General features: G+C 47.1%; 1 protein-coding gene across 1 annotated transcript in view; it reads left to right on the forward strand.

Annotated features, from left to right (window-relative positions):
• The window catches only part of LOC124613498 (methyl farnesoate epoxidase-like), a 107,582-nt gene that overhangs the window by 62,257 nt on the left and 26,670 nt on the right, over window positions 1-18,655 (forward strand). Inside the window, exons 3-4 of the mRNA XM_047142205.1 lie at window positions 984-1,202; window positions 13,294-13,481. Coding sequence (XP_046998161.1) covers window positions 984-1,202; window positions 13,294-13,481 — 407 coding nt within the window. The remainder of the gene's footprint in view (window positions 1-983; window positions 1,203-13,293; window positions 13,482-18,655) is intronic.

Genomic DNA, 18,655 nt, shown 5'->3' on the forward strand with positions numbered 1-18,655 from the left:
GAATCGCTCGACGTTTGAATAGGAGCGATACCACTATCTGACGATGTTGGCAGGAGTGGGTGAATCTTGGTCGAACACATTGTTGAGAAGAAAGCGGTCAACGTGCAGAGAAAACAGAACATGAGGACTGAGCAATCGCCAAAGAGGGCCTCAGAGCCCTTGATTCATCATTATCATCAATTCACGTGCAACTGGTGCAGCAGTGAGCACAACGGCATTTAATAGAGAGACTACCGTTGACCTCTGTACACCAAAAAGCCTGTTTCCAATGGTGTTGGGCACGTTTGCCCTCAAATCTGATTGGAGTAGAATTGTCTTCAGTGATGAGTCCCCCTTTGAACTGAGCCCCGATGACCAGTGAAGACGTGTTTGAAGACGCCCTGGACAGCTGTGGGATACCAACCTGACTGTCGCATACCATGAGGCCTGACAGCTAGGACTGATACTCTGGGGTGCCATTTCAGTTGGACCATAACCACGTTGGTTGTTATCCACGGCGCCCTTACAGCAGTGCGGTATGTCGACGATATCCCATGTCCCATTTTGTTAATCTTCATGGCAAACCATCCTGGGCTTACATTTCAGCAAGATAAAGCCCACCCGCACATGGCGAGAGGTTGTACAACTTGTCTCCGTGCTTCCCAAATCCTGTGTTGGTCAACAATGTCACTGGATCTTTCCCCAACTGAGAACGTTTGGAGCATTATGGCAGAGCCCTCCAACAAGCTTGTGATTTTGACTATCCAATGCGTAAATTGAACAGATTTTGGCATGATATCCCTTAAAAGGACATCAAACAACTCTATCAATCAATGTAAAGAATGTAAAGTGTAAGGCCAGATGACGTCCAACTACCCCCTCCCCCCCCCCCCCCCCCCCCGTCCACCCGTCCAAGCCTTTTTACCCTTTTGCCTTGATACCGAATTTCTGGTCTGACTGGCCGTCAAAAATTTTACTGTTGGTAATGTGTATCGGATGCTCAGGTGTATCAGTGGTGGACGGCAAGCTGTGGCAGGAGCAACGCGCCTTCGTGATGCGTCAGCTGCGCTCGCTGGGCTTCAGTGGGGCTGCCATGCAGGCTCAGGTGGGGAAGGAGGCGCGTGCCCTGCTGGACGTACTGAGCAACAGCCGTGGAAGGCCAACACAGCTCAAGAAGGTGTTGGCGCCCTCCGTGCTCAACGTCATACTCCAATTCTGTGCTGGTGAGTACACCTGTCCATTCATGTACTGCTAGGTAGTGTCTGCGAGGTGCTACCTAAAAGTTTCAAGAACGCACACTAATAATTAGAAAACATGCATCAAATTTTAATGTCCACTGTCACCTTCAAAATAGTCTCCATTCGCTTGTATGTAACACTTCCTGGTATTTTCCCCGTTTTGGAAGCAGTGCTGGAAGTGTGCTCGATGAATTGTACTCATCTGTTGCTATTCCATTGGAATCTGTTTTGTGTAATCAAAAAGTTGCCCTTTCAACTTCATTGTCATTTTCGGGAAGAGGAAGAAACGCAAGGGGCTAGGTCAGGTGAGTAGTGAAAATGGGAGACAGTTGCCATGTTGTATTTTGCCAGGAATTCCGTCACAGTGAGCGACGTGCATGCGTGAAGTAGCAACCAGTCTTTGTTCTCCCATTGCACGTTTGCATTTTACCTCTTCCCTTTAAAAAAAAAGCTCAAATGTGTGTGAAATCTTATGGGGCTTAACTGCTAAGGTCATCAGTCCCTAAGCTTACACACTATTTAACCTAAATTATCCTAAGGACAAACACAGACATCCATGTCAGAGGGAAGACTCGAACCTCCGCCGGGACCAGACGCACAGTCCATGACTGCAGCGCCTTGGACCGCTCGGCTAATCCCGCGCAGCCCTCTTCCCTCAATCATCTCAAAACATCTATGTGACTGTCTGACCATATGGAAAAAATTCCTTACGTACAATTCCACGGACGTAAAAAAAAGTTAAAAAGAAAGCATTAGCATCGACTTGGTGTTACTGCTAACTTGGCGCGACTTTTTGGGTTGTGGAAAGGATGGTATCTTCCACTGCTGTTTTGCTTCAGCGCCATGTTTGCACCTGGTGGCCAAAATTGTAACTAACGTTTCCACAGTAAATCGATTCCACATTAACTCATTAGCATATCTACCAAATTTTGCTGTCATTCGACAATTCCAGCTCACACTGGACCTCTGCGAGCAGCTGCACTTTACCTGTAACCGCCTGGTACTTTCGCGATCGTTTCTGGAGTCGGGTCTAATGACAGTTCGTCCGAGGGTGGGCTCCCGGCAATCTTTATTCACTTAAATCACTCAGATGTTCTTGCTTGGCTTAAAGCTTCCACACGAAAAGCCTCCTTTAGCTGCGGAGGGTTTCAGCTGCAGTTTTGCGGAGCTTAAAACAAAACTTAATGGAGATCCTTCTTTGTTCTTCCATGTCAGTCATTTCGAAATTCGCCGACACAGTAGAACGCACTGTAAATAAATCAGCAACAACGTACACTGCAATGTACTCACAATGACGTCACGTGGAAGAACGGCAATTGAAAGATATAAGTAGAGGCGCCTAGCGGCAGAAGATTTTGCTACTGATTGTATGGGCGCAATATTAAAACTATCAGAAATGTTGGGTAACATCTCAAAAATGGTTCAAATGGCTCTGAGCACTATGGGACTTAACATCTGAGGTCATCAGTCCTCTAGAACTTAGAACTACTTATACCTAACTAACCTAAGGACATCACACACATCCATGCTTGAGGCACGATTCGAACATCGGCCGTAGCGCTCGCGCGGTTCCAGACTGAAGCGCCTAGAACCGCTCGACCACACCGGCCGGCAGTAACATCTCATAAGTGCCGGTACTTCCTCTCCTTTTCACATAATTGAGCTAAATTCTTCTCTGTAGTAATTTACACGGATTTCGCAAACAACAGTCGTGTGAAACACATGTACGTCCGCGAGATCCAAGAGGCAACGGATACCACTGCCTAGGTTGATGACGTCATCCTTGACTTTCAGGAGCTCTTTTGATACTGCTACGTACTGTCTATGGGAAAAGGAAGTTTACTGATTACCATATCAGCATTGTTACTGGACTCAAGAATTTTAGCAAGATCTTGAGACATAAAAATAACTTTGGGCCATGACCGAAGCGAGTGTTACATGGCCACTGCAGTTCGCAGATAATGCTGTTGTACACGGAGAAGTCCTTCTTCGTAAAATTGTAGCGAAATGCTGGAAGACCTGCAGAGGACTGCCGCTTGGTGCAGGGATTGGCACTTGGTCTTCAGCATAAATCTTCCGACACGAAACACCGAGTGACGTAGGATAGTCATGCACTCTAGGCGTCACAGTAAACCCTCCTGCCACGCTGCACTGCATTGAAGCTTATAGGCACATGGCGCACACTTGTGTAACTCACAGGCAGGTATGAATGAAAGCGAGACTTTCCATGCTTTAGTGAAATATCATTAGTGTTATTATTATTAATCTTTATATTAGAATATTTTTTTATGGATAGTGAAATGCTAGCGTATAGCCTCCAAAGGACGTCAACCTCTTTCACCATCTCGCAAAAACACTACTTTTTCCTGGGGGGTGAGGCTCGCAAAGGCTGAGACCACACTGACCTGTAGGTTTTGTAAAGTTATGTTGCGACTTTTTCATTATTTTCAGTTTTTGTCTATGTTCATTCTCAATTCGCTTACTACCTTTGCATTTTTGTTTCTTGTTGATAGCTTTCATTCCGTTGAAACTGCGTGCCCGTAAGAAACAAATTACGACAAAGGCCTCCACTCTTGGATACTTCTCATTTATAATGCCCTTTTACCGTACAAAACTTTTCGGTTACGGTTAATGAAACTGCATGAAGTTCTCTTGGATTTTGAAAGTGACTTCGATAAAACTTGCTATTGACTTCCTTAAAGATTCTAAGGACATTGCCTGAAGTCAGTTCTTTCTTGAAACATTTACATGATCAGATAGTTTACCTTATAAATGCGCTAATTCGGGGTGTTTCCTTTAACTTTATAAACAACATAAAGCCGGCGGCAGTGGCCGAGCGGTTCTAGCCACTTCAGTCCGGAACCGCGCGACTGCTTGGTCGCATGTTTGAATCCTGCCACGGGCATGGATGTGTGTGATGTCCTTAGGTTCGTTAGGTTTTAGTAGTTATAAGTTCTAGGGGACTTCTGACCTCAGATGTGAAGTCCCATAGTGCTCAGAGCCATTTGAACCATAAACGACATATCCTGCGATCACCCCTAATTCTTTTCCCTGTGGTATCTTATTTCTGTTCCCATAATTTCTAATTGTTGGTGAAGACAAACATTGTCCCATTCCCAGCAGTGTTTGTTTTCACGGTTAATGTTTTGTCTAGTAGGATTTTCTTCATTATATATAGATACATATATACATCATTACAGTACCTTCGCTTTTGTGCCCGAATATTTCTCTCATTATTACCCTCATTATTATGCCCTAAATCACCACCAGAGGATGGTAGATTTAGAGCTGCAACAGCAAGAGTCTTCATTTTGCGTTTCGAAGGAATATTCAGTTGCTTAGATTTCAAATCCCTTTCATAATCCAAATCAGTAAAATATATTGAGCATACACGAGTATGTGCAACCGAAAACGAACCTACACGTTTACAAGCATTTATCTATTTTCGTTTCGTCCCAATGCTTTTGGGAACTGTGTGAAACTTAATTCCTGAATTACTTGTCTGCTGTTGTTTGTATAACTGGCGATCGCCCCGCAAACCATTGTTTTTCAGTTATAACGTGCACTGATAATTACGGGATAGCTCTGGGTTCAGTCGTTATCACCCTGGACTCGCATTCGAGAGGGCAGCACTCCAAATCCTCATCCAGTTATTCAGCTTTAGAGTTTCCACGGTTTCTCTAAATCACTGAATGCAAATATCAGGAATGGTTGCTTTGACAGGAAATGGCTGATTTCCCTCTCCATTCTTCCTCCAAACGAGCTTGTCCTCTGTTTCTAACGACCTCGTCGTCGACGGGAAACTAAATCAAAGTCTTCCTTCCTTTAAGCGTGAAGCGGTTTTTATTATGGTTTCCCGAGCTTCCTGTTGCTGGGAACAGACTTCGTTATTATGTTGGTTAAACATTCCTGACATGGGTTAGTCTGTGGGCGAACTGCAATGTATGGTAACTGAAGAAAATTCACAAGCATAGATAGCTGAAAAGCATTTTATTCGATGACCCGTTTAGGTCGAGCTATGCTGTTATCATCGGATCTTATGGTTTTGAACTTTTACAACGTGTTATTCATCAGTGTTACAAGTAGTCTCACAGTCCACAAAAATGGTTCAAATGGCTCTGAGCACTATGGAACTTAACATCTGAGGTCATCAGTCCCCTAGAACTTAGAACTACTTAAACCTAATTAACCTAAGGACATCACACACATCCATGCCCGAGGCAGGATTCGAACCTGCGACCGTAGTGGTCGCGCGGTTCCAGACTGTAGCGCCTAGAACCGCTCGGCCGGCTAACATTCCACATGTAGACCCCATTATCATGAAGATCACTACACTTCGGAATGCAAATTTAAAAGCATTATGTACAAAAACAAACATTTCTATATTGTGCCGACTGCAAATATTCACTTTCATAACCAGATAGCAGCTGCCTGTCCTCAAGTGGTGTGCTTGAAGTACTGGTCTGGCCAGTGAGCTGTGCGGTCTTGGCCACATAATATATGACTGTTCTAGCATCTCTTAAACAGTCAGTGATAATTAAATACTGCGACAAATATTTTCAAATGGGGTATTGCAGTAATCGATAAACCTATAACCAGATGTCTATGATCGTAATTTGTTTAAAAATGATCTTGCACCTCCATAGTGTAACTTTTTTCGTAGCAAGGATGTTTGAAGAATTACCCCAACTCCTTCACAGTGGAATTCTTTGTAGCAAGAGTGTTCTTTGTTTAAAAAATGAGTCCCAGCATGTCGACAGAATAGCTGTTATGTAGAAAGAGTGTATTTTGTTTAAAAAAGTCCCATTCTCAAGGAAATACGCTAGATCCTCCATCCTGTTTATCCTTGTTCAAAACCCTGTCTGCAATGGTAACAATAAATAATGCTGGATACCCCACAGATGTGCTAGACATCCCTTCCCCGTTGTATAATATAATGGTAATAAAAAATGACTAGGTACACACACATGGAGGGACTCAAAAACATTACTAAATCTCTCTCTCTCTCTCTCATGTATTTATAGGGTGGTTATAATTAAACTTTCGCTACTTGAGAGGGCCCCCATGAAAAACGTGCGATTGTAGGACAACAAAACTTTACGGAAACGTTTTTAAGGACATACAGAAGAGAAATAACTAATAAACCATTGAAGGAAACACATTTCGATTTCCACATGAAAGGGTAATACTTGTTAGTTGTGTACCATGTTTACGCTCTAGGTTACAAGTGTTCAAATGTGTGTGAAATCCTATGGGACTCAACTGCTAAGGTCATCAGTCCCTAAGCTTACACACTACTTAACCTAAATTATCCTAAGAACAAACACACACAACCATGCTCCAGGGAGGACTCGAACCTCCGCCGGGACCAGCCGCACAGTCCATGACCGCAGCGCCCAGACCGCTCGGCTAATCCCACGCGGCTCTAGGTTACAAACGTTGCTCAATGGGCTGATCATTTGCATCCATGACTGACAAACTAAAGATCAGAGACTGTTCTATTGCTGCATAAAACATCTCAAGTGGGATGTTCCCCACCTCCTTCGCTATGGTCATCTTCAGTCTCTTGATGTTTTAGTGTCACATTGATAAACCCTGTCCTTCGACTAACCCCACGGCCAGAAATCACACAGGTCCGAATTTGGTGATCTCGGTCGCCACACAATTCACAAATCTCCTGTTAATTTGAACTTCTGAGTCATTTTCTTCAACCCCGGTGTGGAAAGGGAACCCATCCGTATTTCTTTTATGCATTGACATCCATTAAGAGTAGCAGCACTGTAGTAACCAAAACCCAACGCGGGAACGCCTTGGGCTGCGGATCGGAGCCGCTAGGGGGGGAAGCCGCCGGCGGTGGAGCACGCACCATCGGGTAAACACAAGGACGAGTCGGGTGACAGACCAACGACAACCGACAACAACCGACAACGACCGACTATGACCGACACAACAAGGAACAGATAAACAACGGAGGCTTGTAGAAACCACAACACCAAAACCAACAGTAAATCCACTCGGAACCAGAGCCAGGCAAATGTCAACAACGAGCAACGACCAGAACGCAGTGCCGCCGAGATAGAGACGCAATCCAGAGCGAGTACCAGACTGGCTGGACTAGGGTTTTTTTTCCCTTATTGTTCTTTTTAAACCCGTACAAACAGGCAGGTTGTCAGCAGCTTGTTACGCTGCTCTTCAGCCATAGAAGAAACAAAGAAGCAACAGAAAGAATACATTAAGTTACATAACGGTGGGGAATAAAACAGTAGACACATAAAGACAAACACGGAGCCGTTCACACTCGACGATAATCCACACTACAAACTGTTGGCACGACGCACAAACACTGAAGATGTCGATGGCACAGGTGAACGATAGAGCGCGACGGTGAACACTGAACACGACGGCACACATGAGACACTGATGGTGATGATCTCCGGCGCGCGAATGTCCACCTAGCGTGTGCGAGTCCGGGGACCTGCCAAGAGGGGAAGAAGGGCGAGGGGGGGGGGGAGAGGGGAGAACAAAGATGCCAATGACTGAGGAGATGGGAGGAGGAGTAGAGGGACAGGGGAGGGGAAGCCCGAGGGAGGAGTTGGGAGAAATGGAGGAGGGAGGGAAGGGATAGAGAAGGGAGGGAGGGTGCACAAAGGAGCAAACACAGGAAGAGGGAGGGAGGATCAAAGTGGGTAGGAGGGGTAGATGGAGGGCAGGAGGGCATCATCAGGGAGGGGGAGCTGGCGGAAGTCACCTTGGGAGAGGGTAAGGAGGGTAGAGATGGAGACCGGGTGCGACGTGGGAATACAGGTGCGGCAGCGGGCGGAGGTGGGAGAGGATGGGGGAGACAAGTGGGTGAGGAGGATCGAGTTTTCAGGAGGTGTACAGGATCCGTATCCGTTCAAGGAAAAGGAGGAGGTGGGGGAACGGAATGAGGTCGTACAGAATCCGCATGGGGGAGGGGAGATGGATGTGATAGGCGAACCGGTCAAGATGGGATTGGAAAAGGTGTTGGGAGCGCTGCAGGGTGGGGGCAAGGGCAAGGAAGGCAGTGTCATCGGCAAACTGGAGAAGGTGGACGGGGGTAGACGGCGGCGGCATGTCCGCTGTGTACAAAAGGTACAGAAGGGGGGAGAGGACGGAGCCTTTGGGCACACCGGCAGAGGGGAAAGAGGTGTAGGAATCTTGTGCTATGGATGGTGACATAGGAAGGACGGCGGGAGAGAAAGGAGCCGATCAGACGGACGTAGTTAATGGGAAGGGCGAAGGTTTGGAGCTTGAAGAGGAGACCGGAATGCCATACGCGGTCATAAGCACGTTCGAGGTCCAGGGAGAGGAAGATTGCGGAGCGACGGGAATTAAGCTGTTCAGAAAGGAGATGAGTGAGGTGAAGGAGAAGGGCGTCGGAAGAGAAGGACGGCCGAAAGCCACACTGGGTTACGGGAAGGAGGCTGTGCTGGCGGAGATGCCGGTGGATGCGTCGGGTGAGGATAGATTCCAGGACCTTGCTGAAGACCGAGGTAAGGCTGATGGGATGGTAGGAGGAGACGGCGGACGGCGGCTTGCCAGGTTTAAGGAACATGAGGATACGGGAGGTTTTCCACAGGTCGGGGTAGTAACCGGTGGACAGGACTACATTGTAGAGCCTGGCCAGGGTGGAGAGGAAAGAGACAGGAGCTTCACGAAGGTGACGGTAGGTGACACGATCGTGACCAGGAGCGGTGTTGCATTTTGTGCGGAGTGTATCAATGCGATCCTGTGTAGTGATAGGGGCATTGAGTTCTGTGGGTGCAATGTTGCCCAAGTACTGGAAACCAGGAGCGAGGGGAGGGACAGAGGTGTCAGTTTGATCGCGGATATCCGGGAAGAGGGAGTAATCGAACTGGGGATCATCGGGGATGGAAAATACATTGGAGAGGTAGGAGGCAAAGTGATTGGCTTTACTAAGGGTGTCAGGGAAAGGGTGATCATCATGGAGAAGAGGATAACAGGGGGAGGGTTTAGTTCCGGTAAGGCGACGGAAGGCGCCCCAGAACTTGGACGAGTTGATTGGTAGGGTAGCATTTAAATGGGTGCATGTCTGTCGCCAGTCCCGGCGTTTCTTAGCCGCGAGCAAATTACGAATGTGTGTCTGGAGTTGCCGGTGGCGTCGTAGTGTGTCCGGGTCACGTGTGCAGAGGAAGGCACGGTAGAGACAATGGGATTCACGGAGGAGGAGGACGGCCCGTGGGGGTAAGGTAGGATGGTGGGGGTGGACGGCGACAGTAGGGACGTGGGCCTCCACGGCCTCAAACAAGGTCTGCTGGAGAAAGGAGGTGGCATGGGTGACATCGTCAGGGTGGTGGTAAGTGAAGGGGTGGCTATCGACCTGGGTGGAAAGGGTATCCCGGTAGGCATTCCAGTTGGCACGGGAATAGTCATGGACGTACTTAGGGGGAGGGTCATTACGAGGGTCGGGGCAGGGGCGAGGACCATCTGAAATGGTGAGGAGGACAGGGAGATGGTCGCAACCAATAGGCTCCAGGACATCCACCGTTATGCGGCCAAGGAGGTTGGGGGAGGCGAGGATAACATCAGGAGTGGAGTTGGATTCCGTATGGGTGTGCTGGGGGATGGGGATGAGGTCGCCTTGAAGGGAGGAGAGGAACCGATGCCACCGCCGTAACTGGGCGGCAGAACGACTACGGATGATGAGGCCGGCGGCGATCACGTAGGAGGAGACGGTACGGTCAATGTGGGAGAGGAAGTCGAAGGGAATAGGGGCGTTAGGGCGGACATAGATGGTGGCGCAGGTAACGGTAAGGCCAGGGAAGAAGAGACTAAGGATCAGGTGTTCGGTGGGGTCGGGAAGGAGAGGTTGAAGCCGAACGGGGATCTAGCGGTGGTGACCAATGGCAACTCCGCCACGCGCAATTGGGAGGGGATTATCGGAGCGGTGTAGGAGATAGGGTGAGGTGTGGATGGAGTGGTGGGGTTGGAGGAAGGTTTCATTGAGGAGGAAGGCATCCACGTGGTGGGTGGCAAGGGTGTGCAGGAAGAGGTTCTTGTTGGCGGGAAGGGAGCGGATATTGTTGAAAAGGATAGGTTGCTGTCGCACCATGACAGGGATTTAGATGAGGGTGTCAAGACGGGAGAAAGTGAAATGGGCCTGGTTGTTGGAGTAGGTGGCGTACATCTTGAGTTGGAATATGGAACAGGCAGCGAGGGAGATCCGCTGGAGGGTGTGGGGGCGCTGAAAGGGATGAACATTTTGAAGGACGATGGTGAGGAACCTGATGATGTCCTCAGCGGTGGGAGGGGGACGAAGGGAATTGCCAGTAGGGGTGGGGGCGTCCAGGGGACGGACAGGGTTGGTGAGTTCAGGAGTGGTCGGAGGGGGTCGGGCTTTACACTTTTGGGAGTAGGTGGGATGGGGGAGATTGCAGGTATTGCAGGAGGGAGGGGATTGAAGGTTAGGGTACTGCCGGAGGAAGTGCGCTTGCCTACAATGCGGGCAGGTGGGGGCCTCGCAGCACTCAGCTGTTGGGTGTGCATTATAGCACAGACACCTCTGGCAGCGCAGGGATTGAGGAGAGGAACGGGAGGGGTCGACCTTGTAGCGCTGGTGGAAGAGGAGGGCACCCTCCTTCAGGAGACGGTCAATGGAGGGGGCGTCCTCGGAGAAAACCCGCATAAAGCGAGTGGGGCCGGCCGAGTTGAAAATGCGGCGGACCGCCCGCACCTCCAGCGTGGGATGTGCCTTGAGCTCCGCCAACACCTCCTCCTCCATGATTGACGGACTGAGCCGAGTGATCACGGCAGTGAGGGTTGGCAGGCGACGCGGGGGTTGGGGTTGGCGGGTAGGAGATGGAGAAGGAGCAGGGGCGAGGGAGGCGTTGGGGCCAAAACGGGTGATGGGGAGGCGGGAGAGGATGTCAGTATGGAGGGTGGGGCTGGGGGAGGAGATGAGAACAGAATCCCGTCTGGGAGTGAGGAGAGAGATGGGGGCACCAGGGAAGTGTTGGCAGAGGAGGAGGGAGAGATTCCGGGCCTCGAGAAGGGCAGGATCGGGACGGGAGAGGAGGTATTTGTATAAAGAGGGGGGGGAGGAGGAGGAGGAGGAGGAGGTGGAGGGAGCAGGGCCAGGTGGGGAGACATCCATGGCATCTTGGGGCGGGGGAAGGAGGACGGGGCAGGGCCTTTTTGGGAGCAGAGGAGGTGGTGGTGCCACTAGAGCGTTTAATGGTGGCAGAAGGGCGGGTGGTGATATGAGGGACGGGAGCTATAGGGAGGTGGTGGGAAGGGACAGGTCCCGGCGTGGACGCAGCAGTCAGCGCCGGAGATGGTGACGGCGATGGCGACGGTGAAGGCGACGGCGACGATGACGGTGGCGGCGGTGATGGCGAAGGCGACGGGGAGAGCTGGGCATGGACAGTGGCCCGACGGGCCACCACCCTAGCCGGAGCTGCAGTGACAGTCTGGGGGAGTGGGGGGAAAGGATCAGATCGAGAGGAGCGGGAGGAAGAAGCTGGAGAGGGGGCGACAAAGAGCGAGGGCGAAGGGAGAGTGAGAAGAGGTGGGATGGAAGGAGGGGGGTGGGACTGGGCACACCATGTTATAGTGGTGCAGGCGGCGGAAGGGGAAGTATAAACTATGGCGGTGGTGGTAGTGGTGGCGGTGGTGGTGGTGGTGGTGGTGGTGGTGGTGGTGCTGGTGAGGGCGGACATGACGACAGGGAGAAACAATAACGCACAGAACGAAAAGGAAAGAACACAAACTGGGGACAGACGAAGACAATGACGGAGGAAGACGAAGACGGCCGAAGACCAGGGTTGGACGGCGACGGCGACGGCGACGGCGACGGGGACGGCGACGGCGACGGCGACGGCGACGGCGACGGGCAAGAACGCCGCAGCTGCTGCTGCTGCTGCTGCCGCAGATGGGGCCGGGGCCTGGGCTGCTGCTGCTGCTGCTGCTGTTGGCTGGACCGCTGCTGTTGCTGTTGCTGCTGCTGCTGCTGCTGCTGCTGCATGAGGACTGGCTGGCTGATGCCGGCGGGACCGCTGCTGCAGGCCGGGACCGGGACCGCTGCTGCTGCTGCTGCTGCTGCTGCTGGACCGCTGCGGTTCTGCTCGGCTGGGCAGGCAGGCTGGCTGGCTGGCTGGCTGGCTGGCTGGCTGGCTAGCACCTGGAACACCTAGCACTTCGATTAGTGCTGGAATGGCACAATCGAAGGGCGGTAACATTGCGGTGTACCGCCGGAGATCCCCTGGACTAGGGTAGAGTGGGTCCCTATATACGAAACCGGAGGGAGTGGCTATTGGCTGCGGTCTGCACGTGGTGTAGCGGTGGCGCCCTCGCTGCGCGAGAGCCGCTGCGCGGAATGGCCGCCGCGGAGGCGGAGCCCTCTATGGGCTGACCACGTCCATTTGCTCTGGCGCGTGTTCGACTTCCGCGTCGGTAGGTACTTGAAGCACTATAGCTGTTGTTTTAATAAAACAGCTCTGTGCTCTCCTTGTCCAGAGCCGACTTGACTGTCTCCAACTGTAATTCACACTGATGCTTGTGTTTCAACCATACGTTACTGCACCAATGGCAGTGTCTGATGGCAAGTCATTCTATTAAAACTACTAACAATGCAAATCCTGTAGCTCACAGTGTGGACGTCAATCCTGTAGCATTGATAAATAACTTTCTGTTTACATTGGCTCAAGTAGCAAAATTTAGTTATAACCTTGCTGAATGCCCAGGATCTCCTCTCACTCCGCTGGATCGCTTTCAGCCACATTTTTCACACAAACAACAAACTTCAAAAGTATCAGCACTGTGAGGTTAGTAACCTATTACCTCCTATAGGAACCCAGACCAGGCATTTACTGTCTGACACTTACCCTTTGAGCCAAGAAGTCACATGCAGTGTCAGCCTACCTCAATAATAAACTAATAAATAAGTTACAAACCATAAAGCTCGAAACAACATGTTAAAAAGAGTTTGGTGAAGAGCATGTAAGGAGGATATTTTCAGTACTACAAACATGGTATGACAATAGAACCAAATTGCTGAGTACATGGTAGACTAAGGTTTGACTATCGCACTGTGCAGGATACCGGTTCTCCCACGGTGACCAGCACCTGCAGACGCTACTTGACCTCTTTCACACGCGTTCGCGCGCCTTCGACATGGCTGGAGGTAAACTCAGTGCCATGCCATGGTTGCGCTTCATGCAGCCCGAGACATCGGGTTACAATGCAATCACAAAGTTCAATGAGATAGTGCGCGCCTATTTTTTAGTAAGTACACTACTACTCAAGTGTCACTAAACTTATATATGTGCATCCATTTTGGGTTTTTTAAGTTGAAAAAGGCTATTTTTTAAGTTATTCCTTTTGAGGACTTCACACATTTTACCACACAGTGTGTCAGTCAGTATATGCCTCCTCTGAATGACTGTAAACTGTACGTCTACAGCCTCCAGCTAAATTTATTTAGATATGAGAGTAGAAGGCAATAGAGGCTGCGATTTGAGAAAAGGGATAGAGTTGGTTACTTCGAATCCTTTAGTTTTCCCACTATCAGAACATCGTTGCTGGTAGGTGCAGCGATATGATTTTTTTTTTTTGTGAAAGTGTTCTTCATATGACGAGAGAACTTGTGTTGCCAGCTTTCAATCACGAAGTGCAAAGGCTGCCGGTTGTACAAAAGCTATATATTTTTTGACAAAATTTTTGTATTTTCAACATCGCAGCACAGTCAGCAATCGTGATAATCTAATATATAAGAAACTATCAGTCTCGATTCCGGTAATGAAACCAACCTAGATGCACTGCCTAGGTGCACGGCGTCCATGGAGACGAGGCACACGCCAGAGCTTAAGTTAAGTCTTAGTGTTGACTTAGTACTTACGTACAGCATTTTTAAAATGTGATTACGCCTATTCAGGCTCTTTTAGTTTTATTTCTAGACCATGCCCACTTAGACAAATTATAGATTCAGGCATATCTTCTGAAGAAGGCTCAATTACTTGGGCTGAAACCTAGGTAAAGGTTAGTTTCATTACCGTAATCGAGGCTGATAGTTTCTTATATATTTTGACAAAATGTTCATACGCAAGCAGTGTCTGTATCTTTATACATACACACAACACACAAATTAATTTTCAACCCTCAAAAGGAACGACAAAGTCCACAAATCTTAAGTATGAAAATAATGAATGAACATGTTACATTTTATATATATTTCTAAACTCCTTATAAATTTGAGGTTACTGATAATTTTCAGTCTGTGCATTCATGTTTGTACAGGTGCTGTTCAGTAATAGAGAAATTCACCATTATGTTAACAAAGCTAAAGCAAAATTCCATATAACAAAAGCGACATGGGAACCACACACAAAATAAACACAACCATATCATTTCACAAATTGCCACTCTCTGATCAGTGTCTGCCTATCACAATTTTTAGTACAAAGTGATGTAACAGTCTACCAAACAAAAAATTTCACAATTTAAAATAGTTTTTTGACATGCCACATTCTGAGGTTGGGGTTGGGTTGCTTGGAGGGAGGAGACCAGACAGCGACGTCATTGGTGTCTCGGATTAGGGAAGGGGAATGATGGGGAAGGAAGTCGTCCGTGCCCTTTCAAAGGAGCCATCCCAGCATTTGCCTGGAGCGATTTAGAGAAATCACGGAAAACCTAAATCTGAATGGCCGGACGCGGGATTGAACCGTCGTCCTCCCGAATGCGAGTCCAGTGACAGATTCTGACATTAGCTTCTCAGAATTTTACTGTTACATTAATGTGTAATTCACTGAAGCGCCAAAGAAACTGGTATAGGCAGGCGTATTCAAATACAGAGATATGCAAACAGGCAGAATACGGCACTGCGGTCGGCAACGTCTGTATAAGACAAGTGTATGGCGCAGTTGTTAGATTGGTTGCCGCTGCTACAATGACAGGTTATCAAGATTTAAGTAAGTTTGAATATGCTGTTATAGTTGGTTCACGAGCGATAGGGCACAGCATCTCCGAGGTAACGATGAAGTGGGGATTTTCCCGTACGACTATTTCACGAGTGTACCGTGAATATCAAGCATCCGGTAAAACATCATATCTCCAACATCGCTGCGGCCGGAAATAGATCCTGCAAGAACGGGACCAACGACGACTGAAGAGAATCGTTCAACGTGACAGAAGTGCTACCCATCCATAAATTGCTGCAGATTTCAATTATGGGCCATCAACAAGTGTCAGCGTGCGAACCATTCAACGAAACATCATCGATATGGGCTTTTGGAGCCGAAAGCCCACTCATGTACCCTTGATGACTGCACGACACAAAGCTTTACACCTCACCTTTACCCGTCAACACCGACACTGGACTGTTGATGACTGGATACATTTTGCATGGTCGAACGAGTCTCGTTTCAAATTGTATCGAGCGGATGGACGTGAAAACTGTACTAGTCAGGCTGACAGTTTTGAAGTTTGCTGGATGGACACAACCTCATGAATCCATGGACTCTGCGTGTCAGCAACGAATTGTTCAAGCTGGTGGAGATTTTGTAATGGTGTGAGGCTTGTGCAGATGGAGTGATATGTGATACCTGATACTTCTAGATACGACTCTTATACGTGACACGTACGTATGCATTCAGTCTGATCACCTGCATCCGTTTATGTCCATTGTGCATTCCGACGGACTTGGACAATTCCAGCAGGACAATGCGACACCCTACATGACCAGAAGTGCTACAGAATGGCTCCAGGAACACTCTTCTGAGTATAACCACTTCTACTGGCCGCCAAGTTCCCCAGTCATTAACATTATTGAGCATATCTGGGATGCCTTGCAACGTGCTGTTCAGAAGAGATCTCCACTCCCTCATATTCTTACAGGTTTATGGACAGCCCTTGTAGGATTTATGGTGTCAATTCTCTCCAGCACTACTTCAGACATTAGTCAAGTCAATGCCACGTTGTGTTGCGGCGCTTCTGCGTGTTCGTGGGGGCCCTACACGATATTAGGCAGGTGTACCAGTTCTTTGGCTCTTCCATGTATAACAGTGATAGCATTAGCTGTTCAGAATGTTATAATTTTCCTTTACAATACGATTCTTCTATACAACATTATTATGTGCTTAATAAATGGTGACAGTAATTAAGTTACTTTAAGGGGACCGGCTCGTGAAAAATGACCAAAAATTTGATGAAAATATTTCCGCTCTATATAGAAAAGCATTTCATGTCGATTATAAAAATGTATAGTTTACAGACATTTTCATTTTCGGTTTGTTCGTGAATTTACTTTGAATATAATGTTGCATAGGTACAACGCCCCTCTGTCATTTTAAAGTGCATCAGAAGACATGACGTATTCCTCATTTCCTTACTTTTTCAGATTTTAGGTACGGATCGTAAACACTGGCGTAGTCTAAAAGGCTCACTGTTCCTTAAGTAAATACTGGTGTATAAAGAAGGCTGGGGCTTAGCTGTAAACAAACATTTTTTTATTTATTTGTTTACTTATCGCTTTTATAATTTGAAAAACGTATTTTTCTCGTAGTTACTGCTGAGTTGTTCTATTTCATTGCATGTGTTTTCTATGGCAGAAATGCTAAGAGTTAAGAAATTAGTCACCGAACAGATTTGTCGAGGCCACCAGTTCAAAGCAACGTCGAATAATACACATCGTTTGGTTCAGCAGTCATCTACAGTAATTGGGTGTAAAAGCATACAGTACACTCACAGTCATTTCTGGCTATTATGGAAGCAATTAAGGTTAACTAAAGGGATATGGCAAATACAAATCTTCTTAGCAGACATCTCCATGATCTCTCATAGATATCATCAAAAGCTACAACAGCTGCAAAGAGGAGCAAGCACTGAAAACTGTACTAGTCAGGCTGACAGTTTATAAGTTTGCTGGATGGATGCAATAATAACTTTTTTCAGTTATATGCAATTTCTAGAATTCATGTTCTGAAAAAATTAGGTAGCCAGACTGAAAGTAATTGAAACGGAGAAAGCTTCAGAAGCTGCTTCGGAGGAAGCTTGGATAAATAAAAGAATGATGAGAAAGTGTGTGGAGTATAAGAAACATGTGACCGACAGGAATATGCAGTTTGGATGTTCTTAACCTGCCATTTCACAACAGAGTTCTAACAAATTGTCTCATGGTGTAGAAAAATTTATACAAATTTGTCCATACATCAATAACAAACAAATGTAACAAAATACTCTATAACAGCAAAAAATAGAACAAATTGCAATATGGAGTGTCATGTTATTTTAAAATCGTAACAAGCTGCCCCATTTTACATAAAAATGTAACAAATTGCCTCATACACCAACATGTTATTTCAAAATTGTAACGAATTCCCCATATATCAAAATGTCACACCAAGAATATAATGAATTTCCTCATGTTGCATCAAAAGTGTAAGAACAAGCTCCACACATTACCATGCTGCAGCAAAACTGTAGTAAACTGGCCTATGTTACATAAAAATGTAACAAAATGGCCTATGTTACAGCATAAATGTCACAAATTGCTCCAAAAATATAACAACACGTTCAAATGTTACGTTAAAACTTTAATAGTTTGTACCCCACATTAGACCAAATTGTAACAAATTGCCCCATATATCTCTATTGTTACAGCAAAAGTGCAACAAATTTTCCCGCCACCACATCACAGTAATAGTAAAACAAATTACCCCGTGTATCGAAATGTTACAGCAAAATCGTAAAAACTTCCCTCATACATCACCATATTACAGCAAAGTTGTAACAAATTGCATGGTACACCACATGTTACAACATCACAAGCCACTCTCCCTTTACTATGATTATGCATTTCATTCACCTTAACTGCATGATGACACAATCCAGTGGTAGAATCCATGGTATTACAGTGGTGTTATGTCAGTTATGAACAAGAAAAAACCGATCACAGTGCATCATATCTCTAGCCTTTACAATGAACGCCACTATGACATCATTGATTCCCCCATTGTGGATACTGGCATCATGTGATCAAGATCAAGGATCCATGTCTGATGTTGTGATGCTGTAATAGTAAAGAAGGTGTGATTTGTGATGTCATGGACTGGGTACTGATCTGGCAATGTGATGTTATATATCTGCCTAAGCGCTTATTCTTATTGGAACAAATCTCCACTTAGGGCATCAGTAAGTTTCAACTTGGTGACTGATCCGATTTTATTACAGGAATAACTCACAACTTGACAGAAGTAGTATCAACTTCCATAGTAGACATGCAGCAGTTTGTTACAATTTTGTCTAACAATGGCGATGTGTGAGCAATTTTTGCTGTAATATTGCAGTGTATTGGGTAATTTGTTACAATGTTTACTATAACAGGAATAATTTGTTACAGTTTTTTCTGAAAAATGGGCAGTTTTTTACAGTTTCGATGTATGAGGCAATTCGTTACAATTTCA

Source organism: Schistocerca americana, chromosome 4, assembly GCF_021461395.2.
Source record: "Schistocerca americana isolate TAMUIC-IGC-003095 chromosome 4, iqSchAmer2.1, whole genome shotgun sequence".
In the NCBI taxonomy this organism is placed as follows: domain Eukaryota; kingdom Metazoa; phylum Arthropoda; class Insecta; order Orthoptera; family Acrididae; genus Schistocerca; species Schistocerca americana.